This window comes from Lactuca virosa, chromosome 5 (assembly GCF_052849685.1).
Source record: "Lactuca virosa cultivar CGN04683 chromosome 5, Lactuca_virosa_CGN04683_v6, whole genome shotgun sequence".
NCBI lineage: Eukaryota > Viridiplantae > Streptophyta > Magnoliopsida > Asterales > Asteraceae > Lactuca > Lactuca virosa.
Window position 1 is genome coordinate 178,472,285 of NC_136430.1, and position 25,026 is coordinate 178,497,310.

Below are 25,026 nucleotides of genomic sequence, written 5' to 3' on the forward strand. Positions count from 1 at the left end.
AGGTGCCATGGAGCAAACTGTAGTATACTCAAATTAGATACGGTTATGGTTTCTTGAATTCTAAACCAAGTATTAAGCATTCCTTAATATTTGAATTCTATAATCTACGATACAAACATCTTAAAATATTTAAAAAAATCTCTATTTCATACCACATTTAAAAATGACAGCATGATCAAAACTTTTTGAAAAGCCGGTAACTTTTTCTCCCACTTATGTCTCGTCTCCTTTTTCAGTTTCGCTACCCCTTTTCCTTTTTCCCTCTTCGCCATCCTTAGACACCTTCAACTTTAATTATTTGGAAGTTTTATTCTTGCTTCGTATTTCTGATAAAAAAGGATGTCTGTTCTAAAACAGTTCGAACACCTCAGAATTAGACTGGAAGTTATAGAATCAGCAACCAACAACTTTTCTGAAGACAGCTGCATTGGAAGAGGAGGATTTGGGAAAGTCTATAAGGGAGAATTACTCCACTCGAAGGGGCATAGCATGGTTGCTTTAAAACATTTAGATCGTGCGTTTGGGCAAGGAGACTCTGAGTTTTGGAAGGAGGTAATTATGCTTTCAGTTTATAGGCATCAAAATATTGTCTCTCTCCTAGGATTTTGTGACGAGAAAGACCAGAAGATTCTAGTCTACGAGTATGCATCCAATAGAAGTCTTGACTTGCATCTTGACAACAAAGATCTAACGTGGGTTCGACGCCTTAAGGTTTGCCTTGGGGCAGCTCGTGGACTAGCCTACCTTCATGATCCTGGTGAGACCCAGCAAAGAGTACTACATCGTGACATTAAAAGTTCCAACATCCTAGACGAAAACTGGAACGCAAGAATCGCAGATCTGGGTCTATCCAGATTTGGTCCAGCTAACCAAAAGTATACATTTATTGTGACCAATAATACTGTAGGTACCATTGGGTATTGTGATCCATTATATTTAGAGTCTGGGATACTAATAAAGGAGTCGGATGTTTACTCATTTGGTGTGGTTTTGTTTGAGGTTTTGTGTGGGAGGTTGTGTTTTGGCAACAACGGATCCTTTACTCAATTGGTACGGAAGCACTATAGACAAAACAGCCTAAATGAAATTGTATGGAGTAATATAAGGGATGAAATACATCCTAGTTCTTTGAAGGTGTTTTCAAAAATTGCTTATCAATGTTTAAAGAGTGACAATGAAAAACGTCCATTAATGAATGACATCGTGAGAGGACTTGAAACTGCCCTGCAATATCAAGTAATTTGCTCTCCTTTGCCTTCTCTATTCATTCATTTTTTTCTATTATAGTTTCAATCTATGTTTTGATAAAGATTTGAAGAAAAAATATAAAAGAAAACAAAAGTTTATATTGAGTATGGTTATATTATCATATATGAAATAAAAAGCAAAGATTCTAATTTTGACTTATTAGTTGGTTCAGTTTGTTGCTTAACAAAATCTATCCTTTTGACAGCTTTCAACAGCTTTAATGTCAATGCAGACAAGCCAGCCCAGTTTTGAAAAGCTCCAACCAGAAAAGGTTTGTTTGGTTTGGTTAGTTGTTTTGTAAGTGGTAAGCATTGACAAGTTATTTTGATGATTTTTATTAAATTTCCTTTTCAGGTTGATCTCTTAGAACAAGTGAGACGCCACGATCAATATAAGTGGTTGGAAACTCATGGAGTGGGTGAGGAGAGCATGGTTCGAAATCTACCCAACTATCCTAGAAGAGACATAAATCGTCACATTTGTGTTGATTTGCTCAAGAGGGTATTATTATACCGGTTATTCAATCTTTTAAAGTTTTGTCACAATTGATCCCTAAAGAAAGTTGCACTGTTTACTTTTGATGCTCTTTTCCTTATGATGGACACGGACAGGACAGATAGGTTGTAATGTTGAACACTTGTATTTCATTACAGAGTTTATTAGACTCAGACCGCGACCAACATTGTCGAGTAAAATCAGCTTTTTGTCTTTATATTATCAAGTTGGGCCCATGAGTTTCCTTTATATCGTGAAAAGTTGAGGATATTTTGTCAATAATCAAAAGATTGTTTGTTCCAACTGTATTGCAGGTTCCTTTGTTCAAAAACATGAATGAGCGGTTGCTTGATGACATTTGTCAACGACTGAAGCCGCGTTTATACACCCATAATAGTTACCTCATCCGAGAAGGAGATCCAGTCAATGAAATGCTCTTCATCATACGTGGTTGTCTGGATAGTGAAACCACAGATGGTTTATTCAACAGTGGTTTTCTAAAAGAAGGAGACTTCTGTGGCGCTGAGCTTCTAATCTGGGCAGTAGACCCTGAATCCGGGGCTAACCACCCATCCTCCACTAGAACCTTGAAGGTCGCGAGAGATGTGGAGGCATTTGCATTACCAGCAGAAGAGTTGAAATTTGTTGTCCTTCATTTCAGGCGATGGCGGACTTGGGCGGCATCCTTCATTCAAGCAGCATGGCGGAGATATTCCATGAGGAAGAACAAAGTAGCATCAATCACACAGATACGTGCCTTCCAGACTATGATACAAGACATGAAGATTGCTAAGGAGTTATAGAAGTTACAAAAGCCTCGGGAACCATATTCACTGCGCTGATTATTAGTCAGTGATTATCGGATGCCTACACAGTTTTGCTAGTTTCTTGCATCTTGTGCTTGTACGTTAATACAATTATTTGTAGACAAAACAACAAGATTGGTCTTTTATGGTTTTTTTCCAAAAAGTGTAGATAGGATTAAAATTTCACTATGATACTCTCCAAAAAATGTGGATAGGATCAAAATTTACTATGATACTCTCCAAATTTTAAAAGTAATGTATTGTATTTGAGATTGTGATTTAGAACACAATAAAAATAATAGAAAAAATTATATAAATGGTGCCTGTAGTTTATTGAAAGTTACACCTTCAGTCCTTATTAATTATTTTTGATACAAAAGGTCCATGTGGTTTCTAAACTAACATGAACAAACGGTATGATTTCTAAAACTTGCATGAATGGTATATGAGCTATATAAAATAACTGTTTTGCCCTTTTAACTTCTTTTATCCTTTTTTAAAACTAAATTTAATTATTAAAAAATCTTAAAATAAATAAATCATCCTCACCGTGTTCTCCCCCTCCTCCTGATACTTGTTTCCTTCTCTACTTTTGTTTCCTTCTCTACTTTCTTCTTTCGGTCACTCATCTTTCCTTCACTACCTCAAGCCACATGCCTTGTGTTTACTGGTATACAGAAACCTACTACAAAAAGCATTAAAATACCCGGTTAAATAGCTTAAAGAAGCCGGTTTTGCAACCGGGTTTGATGTTGGGGAGTCCTATGTGGAATACGTAATAGAACCCGGTTCTAAACCGGGTCTTTTTATTACAAATAGAGCTCGGTTTGTATTTATATAACAGGGGCATATAACATTTTCCGTCCCAACTGCCTATGAATATTAGAATCGGTTCCCTTCAATATAACCGGGGCATATAAAAACAAAATATATACCTGTTCATACAAACAACCGGGCCGGAATAGACTTTTACCCTTTTTTCCATAATAGGCTTAGAACCTGGTTTCTAGATTAGAAACCGGTTCCTTTTAACACTCTTATATTTTTTTTTAATATCATTTTATAAAAATAATAGTAAAATAGTTATAGACTATCAATTTATAACATAGATTATACACAGATAAACAATGTTTTTTATGTGGAAATGTTAAATAAACCATAATAGTCATTGATAAAAATATAATCAAACAAAGACAATTGTGTAAGTAGCAAAAGAAATCATGGATTTGGTAATTTCATACATCATACAACTTGCATGAAAAGTTACAAAAAAAAAAAAAAAAAAAAAAAAAAAAAAAAAAAAAAAACATTTGTCTTGACTTGGCATAGGGATTGTCCAAAAAATTAATTGTAATGGCTCTTTCTTCTAACCTCACCCAAAAACAAACAAATGAAAGTAAAAAGGTAAGAACTCCAACAAAAGATAATTAAACCAAAGTTAGGAAGTTTTAGAATTCAATAACTAACCATATATGTTTTTTAGAAGACCACGTCATTCATATAGTTATTCAAAAACTCTCTAGACCAGGTAGCAACAGTTGCAAGCAACACCTTTTCCTAAAAGGGACTTTTGTCATCCCAAATGCTACCGGACTATATTAAATGTAAAATTAAACATATTCATTAACAAACCAAATATTTTGTTGCAATAAACAAAATGAACAAATATTAAAAAGATACTTACTTTACTAGGAAATTCATGTTGTCTTGTCATCAAGAAATCAAACATCCATCGCATTACATAATGCCCGCTCTCTAAACCACCAATTTGTTGGTTGCACTCAAAATTGTAGCAAAAAGTAAACATTAATCAAACAAATGAAACTACAACAATTATTTGTTTTGGTATATAACAAGATGAATTACCTCAGCAAAAATCCATCCAATTGGAGTTGAAGTGTCTTTTTCATACCTCATGAAAGCCCTTAAAAGAAATAAACAAGTGTTGTGTTCAAAATAATAAAAAGATTTATATCTTGCTATGATGTAAGTAATTTCTTACATGTCCACATGCTTTTTGAGCAGGTAATTTTTTAGCAGGTAATGGTAGTCGGCAGACTTTTCTATACGATCCTTAAGATAATCCAAAATATAGACAATGCGATTGTGAAGGGAAATCACCAAGAGCACCCAATGCTTACTAGAAATGTTTAAACATTTAGTATAAATAATAAGAAAACAAACAAAATAATAATAATAAAGATAAGAAATTATTGTACTTTTGCAAATATGGTGCAATGAGAAACAATTTTCCGTGGTGCAGACAAATGGAATTAACAAGATAACTAACGATACCCTCTCGGTTTTTCTGGCATGCCTCCCCTAGAATATTATAAGGGTTCAAGAAAGAACATTTGTTCATACGTGTCTGAACCATTGAATGAAGAATCCTACAAACAAGAAAACAAAAAATGTTATGGTCAACTAACAATAGTAAAATTTTTATGGACTTACAGTTGCCAAGCAGTTATGATGGAAGCATCAGTTGTTTGTTTTCTCAGCAGTCGAAAATATTCTTCACATGTAACCGAAAAATCAAGTCCCGACTTCCAAAATCCCAGAATCGGCTACAATGTTAACCACTTGGTTGGTCTTCAAGCAATCACGAAGATATTCAATCGGCCTCGCCTTGCTGGATGTTTGGTTGGGTATGTTCTTGTTTGTACCAGCCCTTGCAATTGTTGGCACCAAACTTGTGGTTGGAATTTGTTTCTTCGCTCTTTGTTCCTACATTTTAATTCATTTGAATATCACATACAATTATAATTTGTTGTTTATATAGTAGCTTAAAAAGTAAAGCATAATGCATATGTACCTTTGCAAGAATAATTGCAATCCAGGGCTATTGAATTACTGTGCCAACCGCCCCTTGTAGGTTAGCAACTTCTTTTGTCATCACAGGAAGAGGAAAATTTTCATATCTACTATCGATGTCGTCTATCATAACCTTCAGGTGATTTTCTCGTAAAGGCAATGTGTGTATTAACCCATTCCCATATGGAAAGACCAATCCCTTGGCACATTTTGGTCCAACTCCCCATAGGGTAACACCAATTCACAAGGGGTAGGCATCTGTACACATATAGTAAAACAAAAATAAAAATAAAAGATCTTTGAAGGATAATAAACAAAAAAAGTGCATAATAATGTAATAACTATATTTGAAATTTTAACCATTTTAAGGGGTTGTTTGATAGTTACTAATTGGGTTAGAATTGACTGGGTTAGAAGCTGACTGAGTTAGCAGTTCCGACTGAGTTAACTTCTGACAGAAACTTGTTGTTTGATTTTGCATCTGAATGATTGTACAAAATGACTATATTACCCTCAAAATATCAATCTTTTGATTTCATGGTTTTTGAGTTCTCTGTGAAGCAATCATGCCTTCTGATAAATTGAGGATTATCAAATGAACACAGTCAAAATTCGAAAACCAATTTATTATTTATTAGGAGCTTTTTGAAGAAATCTTACCTTAATAACCTCTCTCATTTCTTGAACTCTAAATGTCACACCCCCGAACTAGACGGCGGAAACGTCTGGGGGCTTGTGCGTGACTTCATCTTGAAATATCATTACAGTGAATATAATTGAAACATAACATCATCATCACCACACATGTAATATAACAACATTCATTGTTTACATCGAGTATTGTATTTGAATATTACATGCCAAAATAGTAAGAGTATGATGAAACAAAATATAACACGTTATCCATTAGTTTGTTTCGTTCATCCTGCTTCAACGGTTTCCTGAGAATACAAGTTATTTTGAAAAACGGTCAACATAAAATGTTGGTGAGTTCATAAGCATGTTTGTGAAAATGATTTGTATAATTTTGAAACCACCAGAAAATCCGATATTTTCTACAAATTGTTTAGTATATTTGTGTCAGACCTTGTATCAATGCATGTATGTTTTTGTTTATTTGACTAAAAGGGTAAAGTGAATGTAGAGAGAATGTAAAGAGCATGTATAGAGAATATTCCCAGACAACCTGATGTTGTCTGTAAAAGAGAAGGGTCTTCCGTAAACTTCATAACGTTAATTCCTCTAAGCGAGCCGTCATAACCATACTAATATTGACAATTTCGCCTGTCTTTGCGTCTTTGGGACGCCGCCGGAATAGAATAAGGTTTTCGTCACCCTACACTGAGTTAGTTTAACTGTAGCGAACAGCTCAGTTGTGGGGTGTCATCCCCGTATAGATCTATAACACTTTAGTCTCCATTTTGTTCAAAACTAGTGTTGATGACTATTTTGTGGTAAAAATAACATTTTAAACCCATTTTTGTCAAAAATATCATTTTTGTCTTGATTTTTGTGAAAACACGCAATTTTCTGGTTTTGGGCTTTTCTGAGCTAGTTGTTGGAAAATTTGTAGAAAAATCATCGTAAGTCGAAATTTGGATCTGTAAACGCTGGAAGTTTGGAAATTGTGTCTACTTTGTTCACAATTGTTCTCAAAAATTTTAATGGCTTCTAACTAGTGTGAAATTGCTCGCCTTCAAAGGCTGGTCCGAAATTATTTCAAATCTGATAGGCAGTTTTGTAAAATTCGCCAAAAATTGTAGAAAACTCGTATGAAAACGTGCGAGTAGTCATTTTAAAGGTATAAATCGGAACTTTATCCATGTAAAACAGTTTTGAAAAATATTTCCATTAAGAGGGTCAAAACAGTTCGATATTGGGCTAAAACTTTCCTGTCAAAAGCTGATTTTTGAGTATAAGTTATAGATCTTTGAGCACAACACTCATTTTTGCTATTTTAAGTGTATAATTCCCAGATCTACAAGTTTATATGTAATATATGTGATAAAACATACTTTTCTCAAGGTTCTTATGAAGATCCAAGTGGTAAACTTCAAGTTCTTAACATATTTTTAGATTAATGAAGAAACAAACACATAATCACCAAATAATTCATGGAAAACACACATAATCATGCATATACACATATATCTACACAAATCAACTTGTATTCTCCCCCAAAAACAAGTAAAACCAAAAACAAGGGGGTATGAACTCACCTTGGGGTGTTGGATTCGGTTTTGAAGAAGAAATGAAGAGATCTCGACTTTAGCAAACTCCTTGAGGATGTTTTCGAACTTAAAGGGTTCTAGAGATCATGATCCACGAAAGTATGGTGTAAGAGGAGATTTTTGAGGAGATCAAGAAGTGAAATCATAGATCTAAGTGAAAAACTTACCAAAGATGGTGATCTTGAAGAAGAATCTCTTGAACACACCCACAAATCTTCGAAAATTTGAAGGGATGAATGAGGGAACTTTCTTGTGCTAGAGAGGGAGATTTGAGAGAGTTCTTGTGTTGTTTGAAGTGAAAAATAGGGTGAAATGGGGAGGGTTGGGCCGAATTAATAGAGGAGAGGGGAGATAAGGGTGGTGCATGGAAACATGGGATGAATTGCATGGAAGACCAATATGTAAAAATGAGGTGGCATGGAAAGTCAACTCTTCTTTCTTCATGCTTGAGGTTGGGCCGAGAATTAGAGAAAGAGAAATAATTTTTGGGCCTTTGGTGTTTAATCCATATTATGACCCAATTAAATGATTCTTGGCCCAAAATAAATCTAGAAATGATTTTTTTTTATGACCCACTAGGGCTAATTAGATTTGTTATGGCCCAATAAGGCCCATTAAAGTTAACCTAGTTCATTTTAGGCTTATAAGGCCCAAAATATTAAGTTTCATGTATATGGGTCCCATTAGGGCCCATTTGAGAGTTCTATGTTCAAGATAGTTAAATTGGAAGCTTATTGGTCCAGTAGGCCCAATAAGGAAATTCTAGTCCATAATGGACTTAAACCGAGATTTCAAGGGTTTCCAACCCTTGTTTGCACATATGAGATGTATTTGAACGAGCATAGAGTATCGTATTCAATTAGAGTACAAGTTATTACACTAGGTGAATGATTGCATGAGAGTAGAATTTCCTAGCAAAAGTGCTAGTTGTGACATCATCCCCCCGTTAGAGGGAATTTCGTCCCGAAATTCTTTCGAATTTGAATGATTGCCTGATAGGCACTTTTTCAAATTTGAAATGTGGAACACGGGGTGTACGTTGTTGAGCTCTACAGGCAGCTGCAGCCTATAAGTCTTTGGACCAATCCGAGCAAGAATCTCGAACAATCCGATGTATCGCAGGTTTAGTTTTCTCGGTTCCTAAAGCGAATCATCCCTTTCCAAGGAGATTCCTTTAATCACACGCGATCCCCGACTTGACATCCTAATGGCTTACGCCGCTTGTCAGCATAGCTCTTTCGTCGGTCTCGTGATGCTTGAAGTTGAGTTCTGCTTTGGATTATCTTCTCTGTCATCTCGCGAATAGTTTTCTGGTCCCGTGTGAGTACTGGCGAGTGATCTGCATTTATGACTATAAGGAGCCTCGAAAAGAGCAACCTTGATGCTCGTGTGATACATGTTATTGCGTGAGAATTTTAATCAAGGGCAACTGGGTATCCCATGACTTGCTAAATTCAAACACTCAGGCTCGGAGCATGACTGCGAGTGGTTGAATGGTCCGTTCGCTTTGGCTATTGGTTTGAAGGTGGTAAGCAACGCTCATATCTAGCTATGTTCCCATAGCCCTCTGAAGTGACTGTCAAAGTCTTAAAGAAATTCCGTTATCTCGATCTGAGATAGTAGATACCGATATTTCAGGGAGTTTCACGATCTCCTTGATATAGATCCGAGCTAATCTTTCCATCTTGTTTGATTTCTGTATTGGCAGGAAATGGGCAGATTGGGTTAACCTATCGACGATCGCCCAGATAACGCCTAACTCAACTCGCATAACTATGAGCTTCATCCTTCGACTTCGAGAGTTTTATCCATCCATGTAGTGTTCTCTTCGCGATATTCTCCGGCTTTGATGCTTTCAAGGCTGGTCGTAGATGTTGACAATGTTTTGTTCTTGCTTCGTGAGCATATGAGTATGTTATCGATGAAAATAATTAAAAAGGCTGACTAGGAATGCTTGAGATAACTCGGTTCGTAGGGTCCATGAATACCGTGGGAGCATTCATTAGACCGAAGGGTATCACAATGAATTTGAAATGGTCGCGACGAGTTCGGAAAGCAGTTTTTTTTTTAAATGTCCTCTTCTCGGACTCGGAGCTGATGGTAACCGGATATTGGATCCATTTTGGAGAAGCAACTAGCTCCTTGAAGTTGGTCAAATAGGTCGTTAATCCAAGGAAGTGCGTGTCGGGTTTTGATAGTGAGCTTATTCAATTCCTTAAAATAGCTGCACATTCTAAAGGATCCGTCTTCTTGACGAACAAGACCAAAGCTCTCCAGGGTGAGAAGCTTGGTCCGATGGATCCTTTGCTCAAAAATTTTCTTAATTGACTGGATGACTTCTGAATTTCGGCGGGAGTCAACCTATAGGGTGAATTCGCAATTGATGTGGTTCCCGTTATGAGGTCGATTCGAAATTCGACCTGTCTCTCTAGGATTTTCCTGGAAGTTCTTCGGGAATTACATCCGGAAAATCGCATGCTATTGGAATACCTTGTATGCTTACTTCTTCCTTGGTCTTGTCCACAACAAGAGCGAGGAAAACGTAGTTCATCTGGTGCAGGCACTTCTGTGCCTTGATGCACGAGATAAGACGAGGATTGGCGCCGAGTTTATCACCATAGATTTTTAGGGTTCCGTGATTGGGAAGGTGAAGGCAAACGGCCTTCTCGCGACACATAGTATCAGCACGATGGGGTCTTAACCCAACCATGCCAATTATCACATCAAAACTCCTAATATTTACTGGCATTAAATTTTATTTGAAATGAATGGTTGTTTAGTGTTAAGTTGTACTCTACATAAACATCTTTGGTTGATTCGGTTTTTCCCATTAGCTATATCCCCCGTTAAGGCTTAGTTTACCCTATGGGGTTGTTATTTTAGTAAGTGCTCGAATTTGTTACTAACGAAGCTTCACTCAGCTTCACTATTGAATAAGGGGTAAGCGAAAGAGTTGTTAAGTGGGAACGTACCAGTAACAACCGTCGGGTCTTGGACTGGTTCGCCTTGACCCAAGGTCGGGACCATTTCTGATCCTTCTGCACCTTGATTGTTATCCTTGGGGAAACTGTGCCTGAAGTGACCGGTTCCTCCACACCCATAGCAGGTGTAACTGGTCTCATCATTGGTGTTGCTGTTAGGGTTGTTGCGATTGTTGTCGTTTTCATTTGGCTGACGATTCTGGCATGGATAAGTTCTACAGTATTTGGTGGTGTGATTCTTTCGGTTGCATTTGTTACAATGCATCTCCCGGCAGGCTCCATTATGATGGAAATTGCACTGGTTGCATTTTGGAAGGCTTCCAGCATATGGTCTCGTGGTTGTTGGTGTAATAGGGGTCATGGTCGTATGAACAGCAACAACATGTTGCTTCTTTGAGAACCCTTGAGTGGGTTGCCCCTTTCTCTTACTTCCAGACTTCAGCTTCCTGCTCTTAAGCTTGGGGTTTGGAGTTCCTTGATAGGCTGTCACTTGTTGGTTTCCATGTTCGTTCCTTCGGCTGGAGTTGTCAATGCTATTCCCGCCTCCATTGGTGTTGTTTGCATTGATTTGTGCCATAGCAGCGGTTACTGTCGCTGTTACAGCAGCTTGGAACGTAGCAGAGTCCATCTGCAGGAGCGGTGTCTCGTGGGTGCGCTTGTTATTCCTGCGGGATGGCATTTTCCTGCTGCACGTTGATAATCCAAATCGTAAGTAATGATCATCATTTCTGGTTGTACTCTATAAATTTCGCATCTCGTCGTATGATTCTCATTGTTTCCATCTACATCCCTATGATGTATCTACGGTAGTAGGTAATCGCAGATTTGGCACGATCGTTATGTCTATCCCTAAAGTATATGGATTGTTTCGGTTTCGAGATCCTTAAGTGTTTAGCGGTTTTGAGGGTTCGGTTGTGCATATAATTGAATTTATGTAGTAATCTGGAATAAAGATAGCAGATAATTTTTCCATTGGTAAGTACCATCTTAGTACACGAAAGAGAGTCATATCGGATAGTAGGGGAAAAAGAAAAGGCTGATCCTAATTGTGGTGGAAAGTGTCTGGTGGTGGTGCTGATGAAGTGGGTGCACCTCGGAGACGAGCTACTTGTTGCTCGGTACCTCGTAGTCGTACCTCTCAAACTAACTGTCTCGCCCGGGAGTCTCCGTTCACTTCTTGTGTTTGTCTCTCATCTCTCTCAATAGCAAACCGCATTTGTTCCGTTTGATTTGGGGTGTTCTGAGCTTGGTTATCAATACCTCGGGTGCGTCGGACCATGACTGGGAGGGCCCGGTCAGCTGGTCCTCTATGACTAAGATCGAAGAGACCTCGGTTCCTACCGTAGTGTGGTCGTATCCCCTGCTGGCGACTCTATCTCCAAATATCGTGTGTCCAAGGGGGCATGGGGCCACCGGGGCCCACACGATAAGTCGGTACTCTGGCCTTACATGGAGGATTGATGACAATAGATTCTGCATCCGAGTCATCATCACCATTGCCCTCTGGCTCTTCCTCTTCGAGGTCCACGATTGACTTGACGGGTCCATCTGCAAGTTCTACTCCGTGTTCTCCTCTGAGTCGAGCCACCCTGCTATTCCCTGACTAGGGAGATAGGGGTTCCCTGGCTAATGATACTCGTCTATAGTGTATTGCACGAAGGGGCATAAATGCTAAAAACAAATAGCATACCAATTACTCCTATAGTAATTTAATTTTGTTTAGGTTTGGTTCTATAAGCTCTTTGGATAATTAAATGGTAAGTTTTTGATTCATTGTCCATCACAATTACTCCCGAACACATGTTGGTTGTATTTTGAATGAATGTAGTTGATCAGGCTACATTCACCCCCAATACGGCTACATAACTGCCCGAGTTTAATAGCGATGTTCAAATCCTCCAAAAACTTTTACTGTTCTTGTTGTGTTATTATTCTAAAATGCACACATAGGTATGTATTTTAATTATTATGTTCAGAGTTGTTTAGTCCCATTGTATTTATAGTTGCATATCCTGTATGATTAGATATGCTAGTTCACTATAAACAATGCTCTGATACCAATCTGTCACACCCCCGAACCAGACGGCGGAAACGTCCGGGGGCTTGTGCGTGACTTCATCTTGAAATATCATTACAGTGAATATAACTGAAACATAACATCATCATCACCACACATGTAATATAACAACATTCATTGTTTACATCGAGTATTGTATTTGAATATTACATGCCAAAATAGTAAGAGTATGATGAAACAAAATATAACACGTTATCCATTAGTTTGTTTCGTTCATCATGCTTCAACGGTTTCCTGAGAATACAAGTTATTTTGAAAAACGGTCAACATAAAATGTTGGTGAGTTCATAAGCATGTTTGTGAAAATGATTTGTATAATTTTGAAACCACCAGAAAATCCGATATTTTCTACAAACTGTTTAGTATATTTGTGTCAGACCTTGTATCAATGCATGTATGTTTTTGTTTATTTGACTAAAAGGGTAAAGTGAATGTAGAGAGAATGTAAAGAGCATGTATAGAGAATATTCCCAGACAACCCGATGTTGTCTGTAAAAGAGAAGGGTCTTCCGTAAACTTCATAACGTTAATTCCTCTAAGCGAGCCGTCATAACCATACTAATATTGACAATTTCGCCTGTCTTTGCGTCTTTGGGACGCCGCCGGAATAGAATAAGGTTTTCGTCACCCTACACTGAGTTAGTTTAACTGTAGCGAACAGCTCAGTTGTGGGGTGTCATCCCCGTATAGATCTATACACAAATCCCCGCTCTCCCTTCAAGAGACTCTGGTTATAACTACAGGCTACGATCGTACACTTAATAAGTGCCAACCGATAAAAACTCACTAGATCCTTAATCGAATTTACGCGAAGAAAAAAGAATAAACTCATTCTAGGCCCAATGATTCATGTAAGTGAACCACTACGGCATCGCTAAACATGAAATCATTTCAAGGCCCAATGAGATTATATAACATGGGCCCGAAATATATGTGAAAGGACAACTAAGGCCCATTTCACATGTAAGGTATTTACAGGCCCAAATAGCACACAAATAATATCCAAGGTCCGTTCGCATATGTTAATGGGTCAACGAGGCCCAATAAACATATAAATAGTATACAGGACCTCTCACACATAAAAATGGGCCACTAAGGCCCAATAACCTAGAAAATGATAAAATTTATCCGTTTGTTAGTTTATCGTTGGTTTTGGTTCAAGTATTCACTAAAATAGCATAAAAGCCTACTTTTTGTAAAAATGACGTTCTTGGCCCAATAAGCCAAAAATTTACAATTAAGGCCCAATTTTGTAAGAATAACACTTTAGTCTCCATTTTGTTCAAAACTAGTGTTGATGACTATTTTGTGGTAAAAATAACATTTTAAACCCATTTTTGTCAAAAATATCATTTTTGTCTTGATTTTTGTGAAAACACGCAATTTTCTGGTTTTGGGCTTTTCTGAGCTAGTTGTTGGAAAATTTGTAGAAAAATCATCGTAAGTCGAAATTTGGATCTGTAAACGCTGGAAGTTTGGAAATTGTGTCTACTTTGTTCACAATTGTTCTCAAAATTTTTAATGGCTTCTAACTAGTGTGAAATTGCTCGCCTTCACAGGCTGGTCCGAAATTATTTCAAATCTGATAGGCAGTTTTGTAAAATTCGCCAAAAATTGTAGAAAACTCGTATGAAAACGTGCGAGTAGTCATTTTAAAGGTATAAATCGGAACTTTATCCATGTAAAACAGTTTTGAAAAATATTTCCATTAAGAGGGTCAAAACAGTTCGATATTGGGCTAAAACTTTCCTGTCAAAAGCTGATTTTTGAGTATAAGTTATAGATCTTTGAGCACAACACTCATTTTTGCTATTTTAAGTGTATAATTCCCAGATCTACAAGTTTATATGTAATATATGTGATAAAACATACTTTTCTCAAGGTTCTTATGAAGATCCAAGTGGTAAACTTCAAGTTCTTAACATATTTTTAGATTAATGAAGAAACCAACACATAATCACCAAATAATTCATGGAAAACACACATAATCATGCATATACACATATATCTACACAAATCAACTTGTATTCTCCCCCAAAAACAAGTAAAACCAAAAACAAGGGGGTATGAACTCACCTTGGGGTGTTGGATTCGGTTTTGAAGAAGAAATGAAGAGATCTCGACTTTAGCAAACTCCTTGAGGATGTTTTCGAACTTAAAGGGTTCTAGAGATCATGATCCACGAAAGTATGGTGTAAGAGGAGATTTTTGAGGAGATCAAGAAGTGAAATCATAGATCTAAGTGAAAAACTTACCAAAGATGGTGATCTTGAAGAAGAATCTCTTGAACACACCCACAAATCTTCGAAAATTTGAAGGGATGAATGAGGGAACTTTCTTGTGCTAGAGAGGGAGATTTGAGAGAGTTCTTGTGTTGTTTGAAGTGAAAAATAGGGTGAAATGGGGAGGGTTGGGCCGAATTAATAGAGGAGAGGGGAGATAAGGGTGGTGCATGGAAACATGGGATGAATTGCATGGAAGACCAATATGTACAAATGAGGTGGCATGGAAAGTCAACTCTTCTTTCTTCATGCTTGAGGTTGGGCCGAGAATTAGAGAAAGAGAAATAATTTTTGGGCCTTTGGTGTTTAATCCATATTATGACCCAATTAAATGATTCTTGGCCCAAAATAAATCTAGAAATGATTTTTTTTTATGACCCACTAGGGCTAATTAGATTTGTTATGGCCCAATAAGGCCCATTAAAGTTAACCTAGTTCATTTTAGGCTTATAAGGCCCAAAATATTAAGTTTCATGTATATGGGTCCCATTAGGGCCCATTTGAGAGTTCTATGTTCAAGATAGTTAAATTGGAAGCATATTGGTCCATTAGGCCCAATAAGGAAATTCTAGTCCATAATGGACTTAAACCGGGATTTCAAGGGTTTCCAGCCCTTATTTGCACATATGAGATGTATTTGAACGAGCATAGAGTATCGTATTCAATTAGAGTACAAGTTATTACACTAGGTGAATGATTGAATGAGAGTAGAATTTGCTAGCAAAAATGCTAGTTGTGACACTAAAATTAACACTTTTATTAAAAATCAAGAACACAGTTTACAATAGTTTCCATGTGTATATATAAGCACTACATTAGAACCAATGCAATGTTTCTAAACAATCGTGACTCTATCCAATCTCATCCATTGTGATACTTCAAGCCTTCAATTCTATCTGAAACACAACATCATTTCATGTAAATGGTTGAATATGCAATCACTTTCTTCATCACCAAATCTGAAAAAAAATAAAAAATAATAAAAAAAAAATAAAAAAAAAAAGCTATGGAGAGCTCCATAGAAGCAACCATCTCTTTGTTTGCTGCCACACATCAGAAAGTTCGCATCCTTAAAATTGATTAGAGCAATTAACAAAAAGAAGCTAACCTTTAAACAAATAACACTAGCCATTAGTAATGAGGTGAGCCTGAAAATCTGTTTGAGAGGCTGACCAGCCATGATGAGAGACAAACACAAGAGAAACAGAGATACCAAAGGTTGAAGAAGTGAAGAGAAATCCTTTTGGAACCTCAGACCTCAGTACCCTCAATATATAAAATCAAAATTTTCAAAATCAAATAGAAAACACTGTCTACAGACTATAATCCACAAATTACAAGAATCAAGAATTCAGAAAACAATCGAATATTAAACAGAAAATCAGAAACTATAAGGATCATAAATCGGAAACAACATATAAAATTAGAAATCCAATTGGATACACAAAATCAGGAAATCGAAATTTACCAGAATAACAAACTTTGATTGTGCAACCGTAGCTATGGGCAGATGGGTTATTCAATAGTCAATCGACAACAGGCATAGGGTGGAGGAGGACGTTAGAGAAGCAGGAAGGTGTAGTCGGTGGCTCTGCTTGGTTGGCTGTGGGATGTCGATCATAGGTTGGAGGAGGACGGTGTGTTCTGAGCAAGGGAAGCATTGGCTAAGGAATGAGATGAATGGTTTTTGGGGGTTCTCGTTTCAGTGATTGAGAAAGAAATTGATCTTCAATTTGAATGGGGAAGAGTCCGGAAGAGATAAAGATAGGAAGCGATCCAGCGCCAAAGGGCAAAAGTGGGAGACGTGAAAATGACCGAGTCAGGAGCTTTTTTTCCTTGGACCGAGTCTGAGGATTATGGACCGAGTCAGCCACTATAATCATGGCATCAAACACATAGACTCCGAGTCAGCAAAAACTTCTGACTGAACTGGGTTAGAAAGCAATCAAACACCCCCTAAGTATATCTATTATAGTTCAAACCCTTCTAAGAAACATTTTAATTAAAAAACTAGAGTCTTTTGTCTCAATTATGCAACCAAAATGATGATATTAAGGTAAACTCAAACACAATTCTTACAATGTTGCATTTTCTAACACAAATATTGTAATAAAACTAGTATTTGAGTCTGCGCTTTGTCGCGGGTTACTACGTGTGTTTTTCATACGGATATTATAGCTTAAAAAACACTAAAATTTTAAAAGAAATAAGCATTGAGTGAATTCCTAAAAGTTGAGAAGAGTTAAGAGACTATTTTTTTAAGTTGGATGGTTTTTAAATAATCAATAAAAATGTAACTTTAAATAGAAATAGTACAATGCCCAATATAAGTAATATAAGTAAAGTTGAGAAGAATTTTAGAGATTATTTTTGTAAGTTGGATGTTTTTGAATAATCTATAAAAATGTAAAGGACATAACTGTAAAAAAAATAAAAAATAAAAAATAAAAAAAGAGTTGCTGCGGCGGGTCCAATCTATTTTTAGTTAAATTTAACAATTGTGTTGATAAAAAATAGGTATATTTGTATTTGTTGGTAGAAAGTATATAAAGTCCATACCATTACATATACGGATCTTGCAAGGTGTATATATAAAAACATAGTTTTTCAGGATAAAAATGGAAAAAAAAAAAAAAAAAAGTTAAAGGGCTTCAAATGGCAAATAGAAAATAAGTGGTGCATTCAACATGTTCAAACTTGAAGTTGGTAGACTTTAAATTGGTTACAACTCTTTCTGTTTTCACATGGCAAACATTCACCTATATATATGCATGTATGTTTTGCATATTTGGTGTGCAAAAAAAACTTGAGAGAACATCAAGTGTAGAATGTCAAGCCAATTGTAATCTTGTGAGTTTTAATAAAATTCTCTAGTTGCAGCCCGTGGACGTAGGATTTGCACCGAATCCGAACCACGTAAAATCCTTGTGTTCTTCTTGCTTTATTTTCGTGAGTTTGTGTGTGTGTGATAGTGTGTTTCCGCTGCGTGTACCCGGTCCGGTTCCTAACAACTGGTATCAGAGCCAGATTAGCGAGGTTTGGAGGGTACAATCATTTTTTTTATCACGCACGAGTGTACCTGATTTGTATCTTGTTTGTCGTAATGGCTGAAGACAAGGTTGTAATCGAAAAGTTCAACGGTTCTGATTTTAGCTGGTGGAAAATGCAATTAGAAGCATTGCTATGTCAGAAAGACTTGGACATGGTACTCGGAGACAAACCGGAGAAAATGGAAAAAGCTTTTGAAGATGTGTGGAACTCAAAGGACAAGAAAGCCAAGGCGGTTATTACATTGTCGTTGACGAAGAGCGTTGCTTTCAACATCATGAATGAAACCACGGCGCGTGGTATGATGGAGGCTCTGTCAAATATGTATGAGAAACCATCGGCGACTAACAAGGTGTTCTTGATGAAGGAGTTGTTCACTACAAGGATGAATGAGGAAGGCTCAGTTACGGTTCACATTAACAATCTAAATTCAATTATGTCCAAATTATCATCTGTGAGAATTAAATTTGATAACGAGACTCAAGCATCACTGCTACTAGCTTCTCTACCTGATAGCTGGTCCGGAACAGTTACTGCGGTTACGAGTTCCGTGGGGACCAGTGGTATGACTTTTGAAGGGGTTAGAGATTTGGTTCTTGGCGAAGATATCAGACGCAAGAATCAAGGTGGATCTTCTTCTTCTGATTTATTAAATGTCGGAAGAGGTAGAGGGAATAGCAGGAGCAGTGGGAGTCGGGGAAAAAGTTCTTCTAGAACTTTGAAGAATGTGAAATGCTGGAACTGCCAAGAGGTGGGACATGCTAAGAGTCAATGTCCAAGAAAGAATTAAACATTGCTGGTGCTGAGAGTGTGTCTGAGGATGATGCACTGATACTCAATATGGAAAGTTTTGTGGACTCTTGGGTCATGGATTCAGGGGCTTCGTTTCACGCCATGGACAACGGGGAAACGATGGTGAATCTAAAAAAAGGAGATTTTGGAAAGATACGGTTAGCAAATGACGAGATGCTTCAAGTAACGGGCATGGGAGATATTGATCTAGTTACTTCATTGGGAACTACATGGAGCCTGAAGAATGTCAGGGTTATTCCGGAGCTGAAGAAAAAATTGATTTCTGTTGGTCAGCTGGATAAACAAGGACTGGAAGTAAGGTTTGGTGGTGGTAAATGGATGGTGGTCAATGGTAATTCGGTGATTGCTCAAGGTATGAAGCGTGGGTCATTGTATATGGTTGAGGTACCTGCTGAGGGAAGTATGACCATCCCGATTAAGCAAAACAAAATATGGTTCGCTAAATCTACTGCTAAGAGAGTTCATTTTGCAAACATGAATTCTGGAGCCAAGGGGATGTTAGCTGAACGAGTCGGAAATTCTAAACCATTCAGGGGATTCTGTGACAGTGGGAGCACGGGGTGTGTTCCGGGTACAGTTACAAAGAGCCGTTGGGTTTTGAAGACTAAGACTGGAAAATTCTCTCTTGTTGGAAGTTTGCAAAGTTTGGAGAGTGTTAGTGGTCCTCGGTGTATCTCTGGATATGGTGGAGTGTCCAAACCGGTTGAGACAGAAGATGAGTCGGTGGTGGGATTAGCCACGACTGAGTTGGAGCTAGTGGGAGCTTCAACTGGCCCTTCTAATACTTGAAGATGAGGGGCGGCTGCAATTAGAGAAATGGGACTAAGTTTAGCTTGTTCTTAGGAACTGGAGGCTTGGAAGACTTGGTTGTTTTAAGATTACTGGAGTTGGATGACAGAGACGGACCATGTTGTTCAAACTTTCAAGTGGGAGATTGTTAGGTAAAATATGAAAGGTTGAAAACATGTGGCTATGCATGTGAAATAAAAGAATCAAATTCAAACTGAAAGTTGGAAAATAAGTGGTGCATTCAACATGTTCAAACTTGAAGTTGGTAGACTTTAAATTGGTTACAACTCTTTCTGTTTTCACATGGCAAACATTCACCTATATATATGCATGTATGTTTTGCATATTTGGTGTGCAAAAAAAACTTGAGAGAACATCAAGTGTAGAATGTCAAGCCAATTGTAATATTGTGAGTTTTAATAAAATTCTCTAGTTGCAGCCCATGGACGTAGGATTTGCACCGAATCCGAACAACGTAAAATCCTTGTGTTCTTCTTGCTTTATTTTCGTGAGTTTGTGTGTGTGTGATAGTGTGTTTCCGCTGCGTGTACCCGGTCCGGTTCCTAACAACTACGTGTGTTTTTCATACGGATATTATAGCTTAAAAAACACTAAAATTTTAAAAGAAATAAGCATTGAGTGAATTCCTAAAAGTTGAGAAGAGTTAAGAGACTATTTTTTTAAGTTGGATGGTTTTTAAATAATCAATAAAAATGTAACTTTAAATAGAAATAGTACAATGCCCAATATAAGTAATATAAGTAAAGTTGAGAAGAATTTTAGAGATTATTTTTGTAAGTTGGATGTTTTTGAATAATCTATAAAAATGTAAAGGACATAACTGTAAAAAAAATAAAAAATAAAAAATAAAAAAAGAGTTGCTGCGGTGGGTTTTTCAATTGGGAGAGATGGCTGAGTGGACGAAAGCGGCGGATTGCTAATCCGTTGTACGAGTTATTCGTACCGAGGGTTCGAATCCCTCTCTTTCCGTTTCCGTTGATGACTTTCTATTTTTTTCTTTCAAATTTCGCAAACCCCTTTTAAATGATTTTTTTACTAGTTAAACGTATGGAATATGAATATATAAAATAAAATCTTAAGAAAATTGTAAATCAAGCAAGAAAAACGAAAATTTTATTTTATTCTTCACGTCCAGGATTACGTCCTGGATCATTGGATAGGAATCCAAAGATGAAGAGACAATCTATTTTTAGTTAAATTTAACAATTGTGTTGATAAAAAATAGGTATATTTGTATTTGTTGGTAGAAAGTATATAAAGTCCATACCATTACATATACGAATCTTGCAAGGTGTATATATAAAAACATAGTTTTTCAGGATAAAAATGGAAAAAAAAAAAAAAAAAGTTAAAGGGCTTCAAATGGCAAGTAGAAAAAGGTATCTATTGTAATAACATATATATTATAAGGATAAAAAACGAAAAAAAGAAGGAAAAAAAGGTTGCAAATGTCAAGTTAATTGGGTTGTAAGGGTAAAAAGTGAAAAAAGGGGTTTCTAAGTGGGTGACTTATGAATAGAACGTAAAACTGTAAGGGCAATTTATGTAAGTTAATATCAAAACAATTCAAAGATTAAATTATACCGCAACTACTTCTTGTACATAGTGCAGTTTAGGTAGCACAGTGTTCATATCTCACAAACGAATGTTTACTTATTGTATATATTTATAATAATTTGTGCAATTATAAGAATATACAAAGAAATACAGTACCACTTCTGATGATATGGAATCAAACAATATTTAACATCCAAGAAAAAAATTATTAGTTAAATCAGTTAAACAAGTATATTATCACTAAAAAAGTAATTAGAAAAACATTACTACTCGGTTTTGTTGCTCATACCTAGTCCTGAGCATAATTTCTCTACTAACAGGTTAACAGGTTTAGTTTTTATTGTTTCTAGATGGTACTGGAAAATAAATACACTCATTTACCTTTATCGCATCCAAAGCATCTAATGTTGGAGTCGAGCCACAACTATTTTGTTGAACCCCTAAGCTTACATCATCTGGGGCATGGTTCCAAGACCCATGCTGTAAGTCAAAGTGTGCTTGTAGCTTTGCCGGTTGGGAGCCCATCAGATCTATGGTTGCCTGCAGTTTATCAATAGTTTCGTTTTCATGTTTTTTCCTCTTTTTTTTATCAGTCCCTTGCATCCATTTTCTCAATCCAACATCATGACCAACAGCCCTGGTACGGCCCGGGTGCTCCGGTCCTATTACCTTTGTCAACAAGTCCTCACACCAAATCTCCTTCAGAGATTTGAGTCTGGACATCAACCTGTTAACGAAAACAGTAAACCAGTGAGAGTAATTACTTAGATATAAATGATTAAAAGAATTTGCGTACAAGCTTGTCCACTATCGGTTGTATGGTAGGCGGTATTATGTTCCACCCCAACTCATTTTTAGATCTTCTACCCATAACAAAATGCAGTGAACGCTCGCTTTTTATCTGATACAATTGGGGTGTCAATTGACCAGATGCCATCTCTTGTTCCCACTCAGCTTTCTTGCCCCTGTAACCAACCAACTGGTCCTACACGGGCAGGATTCTTATTATGCATTGAACTCGCCCTCGCTTTCTCACTTATCTCCTGCAAATGAAATTAATTAACACAGTTAAAACAATGCAACACAATAAGTAATATAATTACGTGCAATTAAATTCCAGAACACTTGGAACTCCTCTGATGATATTCTCTGTCTAAAGCTCTGCAATGTACTTCTTTCCAAATATGAGTAGGTCTCAAGTGGATCTCTTTGGTTATCACATTTCTTTTTAAGCCTTTTCTTGAAGGCTCTCCAATTGCTGTTGCATGTTCTAAGCACATCTTTTTTACGGTTGTCATGCATTCGGAATATTCCAACGTTTCTGTTTTTGTTTTAGAATAAGGATACTAAGTATTAATAACACATCTTGATTAGATGAAAGTACATGTAATGGGTCTTATGTAGATAACGAACCTTAATTGTCGACCATAGCATATCTTTTTGAGCAATTGGCACTTTCTTCCAACTCGTATATTCAACAGAAATCATCGACCTCGTAATCACACCACACTCGTTAGCAAACTTACTTTGTTTCTTCCCAACATGCTGACCAGTATTGTTGAAATCAACTTCTTGTGACTCTTTATGGTCGATTAGTCTTGTGTCTGTTCTTTTTTTCCTCGGTTGTGGTTGTGGTTGTGGTTGTGGTTGTGGTTGTGGCTGTGGTTCTGGTTCTTGTTGTGGTTCTACTTCTTGTTGTGGCTAATCATTCATCATATTTATTCTGGAGGAAATATATACAGAATAATATGAGACATCATAAATGTTACACCTCATGTGTTGTTACAGTACCTGCTTTTTAGATAAGTGTCAAATTTTCAACTGTTCACAAACTGCTCCAAAATGCAGTCTTTAAATTAGTTAGCAAATAAATCATATAAAGTTTAGAGTACAAACAAAGTGTTCGTCTATATAAGCTGAAATAACATGTATAAAATCACTTGTTACCTGATACAAATTCATAATCACAAGATGTATGCATTTTACTTGTATTTCAATTCATACCTACAACATATTTCGATTTTTATTTCTTAGCATCAAAAAAACAATTCACCCAAACTATGGATTCATTAAAAAAACATATAAAATTCTATTAATACCTAAGAGATATAAAGACCCCTACTAGGTTTCAGTTTCAATTTCAAGTGACTTGAACTTAATAAAACCTTATACAAATCAGGGCAGAACCAGGAATTTTCGACCGGGGGGGGGGCACATTTTTTTCCTGATAAAATATAAAAAGAAATACCAAATTAACAAGAAAATTCACTGGTCATATAAAGAGTAATATACAAAGAGGTTCAGTTGCATTCATATTACAAAGTTTTGATCCTGAAAAGTTTATAAATTCCTCCATGAACATCAACAACTAAAAATAGAAAAAACAACACTGATCAAAAGGAAAACGTCAATGTATGTTGTGTCCATCCACATCATATTTTAGATATAAGCCAGAAAACACTGAAATATTGTTAGTCGTGATGAAAGAGAGACAATTTGTTTCGATCTAGTCCTTTAGGCATAACATCAAACACTTGGAAGGCATAATGAAATAACCCTTAACACTTACCAATTTCCAACAATAAGGATTACCCACATGACTTGAAACTTATCAACAATTGCAAATGAGATTGATTATGAAAAAATGAAACAACAATACGAGGTTAAGATTGAGAATAGAAGTGGGTTAAGTTTGAATCGAGCAGATAGTCTAGCTGAATGAACAAACAGTGAGTCGATTATGAAAAAATGAACAAACAGTGAGTCGATTTTGATCAACTAAAATTGAGTGCGAAAGTGATTACTTGAAATAAACACATAGAAAGCCAAATCCGAACACGCATAAATTAAACCAAAACAGAGGATCGGAAATTCAAGTCACGTAAACGGATTCCAAAACTTGATACAAAAAATGAGTTTTAGTCGAAATCTTACAGCAATACGTAGCGTTTCTTTAGTGAATATAGCAGCCAGAAAACTTCGATTTCATGTTGATTTAGAGAGTCGGTGTTTGCGATCGGTGGTTTTCAAAGTTGTAGAAGCAGATAGTACTCATAGTAGCTTCGGAATCACGTGAAGGGGCGGTATAATGAAAATTTATGGCGGGATCGATAACAAAAATTGATAGCGGTATTGTTTTATTTGGTAATATATGTTGCAAATTAATTTTTATGGAAATCAGAGGCTAAAAAAAACATAATGATCAGTTATATCGTAAATTTAATTTGTTTAGCTTAATTGCATATCTTATCCCACCCAAGCAATTTATAAGCATATGCCTCAAACATTATTTTGGGAGATTAAATGTCATTCAACTATTAGAGTGAATCATTACGAGTTTTACAAAAAAAATAAAAAAAAAATCAATAAACTTTATAGATTCAATTCATTATTTATCAAAAAAAATATAATCAAAACTTATATAGATATTGGTTACTTAAAATAAACAAATTTTTTTTATAAATAAATTATGCAGATATACTCCACCGTTTGAATAAAAAAATATCGAAAGAAATTCAAGAACGGTGAAAACCCTATAATGAATATTACCACCGTTGCTCCACCGTTTCCAGCTATACTCCTCAGTTTTCAGCTCATCTCCGACGACCGTGTCTCCTTTCTTTACATCTCTACTAATTGGACCTCTCGTCTTCTTAAATGTTCAGGTAGTTTTATTGTTCTTGGGATCTTGAAATATGATGAAGTAAAGAGCAATATTGGTAATTCTTTTTTGAAAATTGAAATATAACAAGATAAGAGATAAAGTTTGGGAAGTGAATAAAAATGAAAAAAAAAGAAATGAAGATTGACAATAAAGTAACTTTATGATATTTTCAATTTTTTCATATTAATCTTATAAATTAT

General features: G+C 36.4%; 1 protein-coding gene, 2 long non-coding RNA genes and 1 other non-coding gene across 4 annotated transcripts; 2 read left to right on the forward strand and 2 right to left on the reverse strand.

The window, feature by feature from the left end:
- Positions 1 to 259: 259 nt before the first annotated feature.
- On the forward strand, positions 260 to 2,799 carry LOC145110841 (putative receptor-like protein kinase At5g39000). Its single transcript, XM_079047153.1, has 4 exons — positions 260 to 1,236; positions 1,454 to 1,519; positions 1,603 to 1,749; positions 2,058 to 2,799. Exons 1-4 carry the CDS (start codon positions 340 to 342, stop codon positions 2,544 to 2,546), a joined length of 1,599 nt encoding a protein of 532 aa, XP_078903279.1. The 5' UTR covers positions 260 to 339; the 3' UTR covers positions 2,547 to 2,799.
- A 12,868-nt stretch (positions 2,800 to 15,667) lies between these two features.
- On the reverse strand, positions 15,668 to 16,821 carry LOC145113931 (uncharacterized). Its single transcript, XR_013710895.1, has 2 exons — positions 16,043 to 16,821; positions 15,668 to 15,893 (listed from the first exon to the last, which is right to left on the reverse strand). It is a non-coding gene; the product is annotated as an uncharacterized LOC145113931 (long non-coding RNA).
- Positions 16,822 to 20,486: 3,665 nt separating this feature from the next.
- On the forward strand, positions 20,487 to 20,574 carry TRNAS-GCU (transfer RNA serine (anticodon GCU)). The gene has a single exon. It is a non-coding gene; the product is annotated as a tRNA-Ser (tRNA).
- Positions 20,575 to 21,354: 780 nt separating this feature from the next.
- Positions 21,355 to 24,343, reverse strand: LOC145113202 (uncharacterized). Its single transcript, XR_013710747.1, has 5 exons — positions 24,097 to 24,343; positions 22,576 to 22,885; positions 22,288 to 22,483; positions 21,959 to 22,205; positions 21,355 to 21,889 (listed from the first exon to the last, which is right to left on the reverse strand). It is a non-coding gene; the product is annotated as an uncharacterized LOC145113202 (long non-coding RNA).
- Between the last annotated feature and the right edge of the window lie 683 nt (positions 24,344 to 25,026).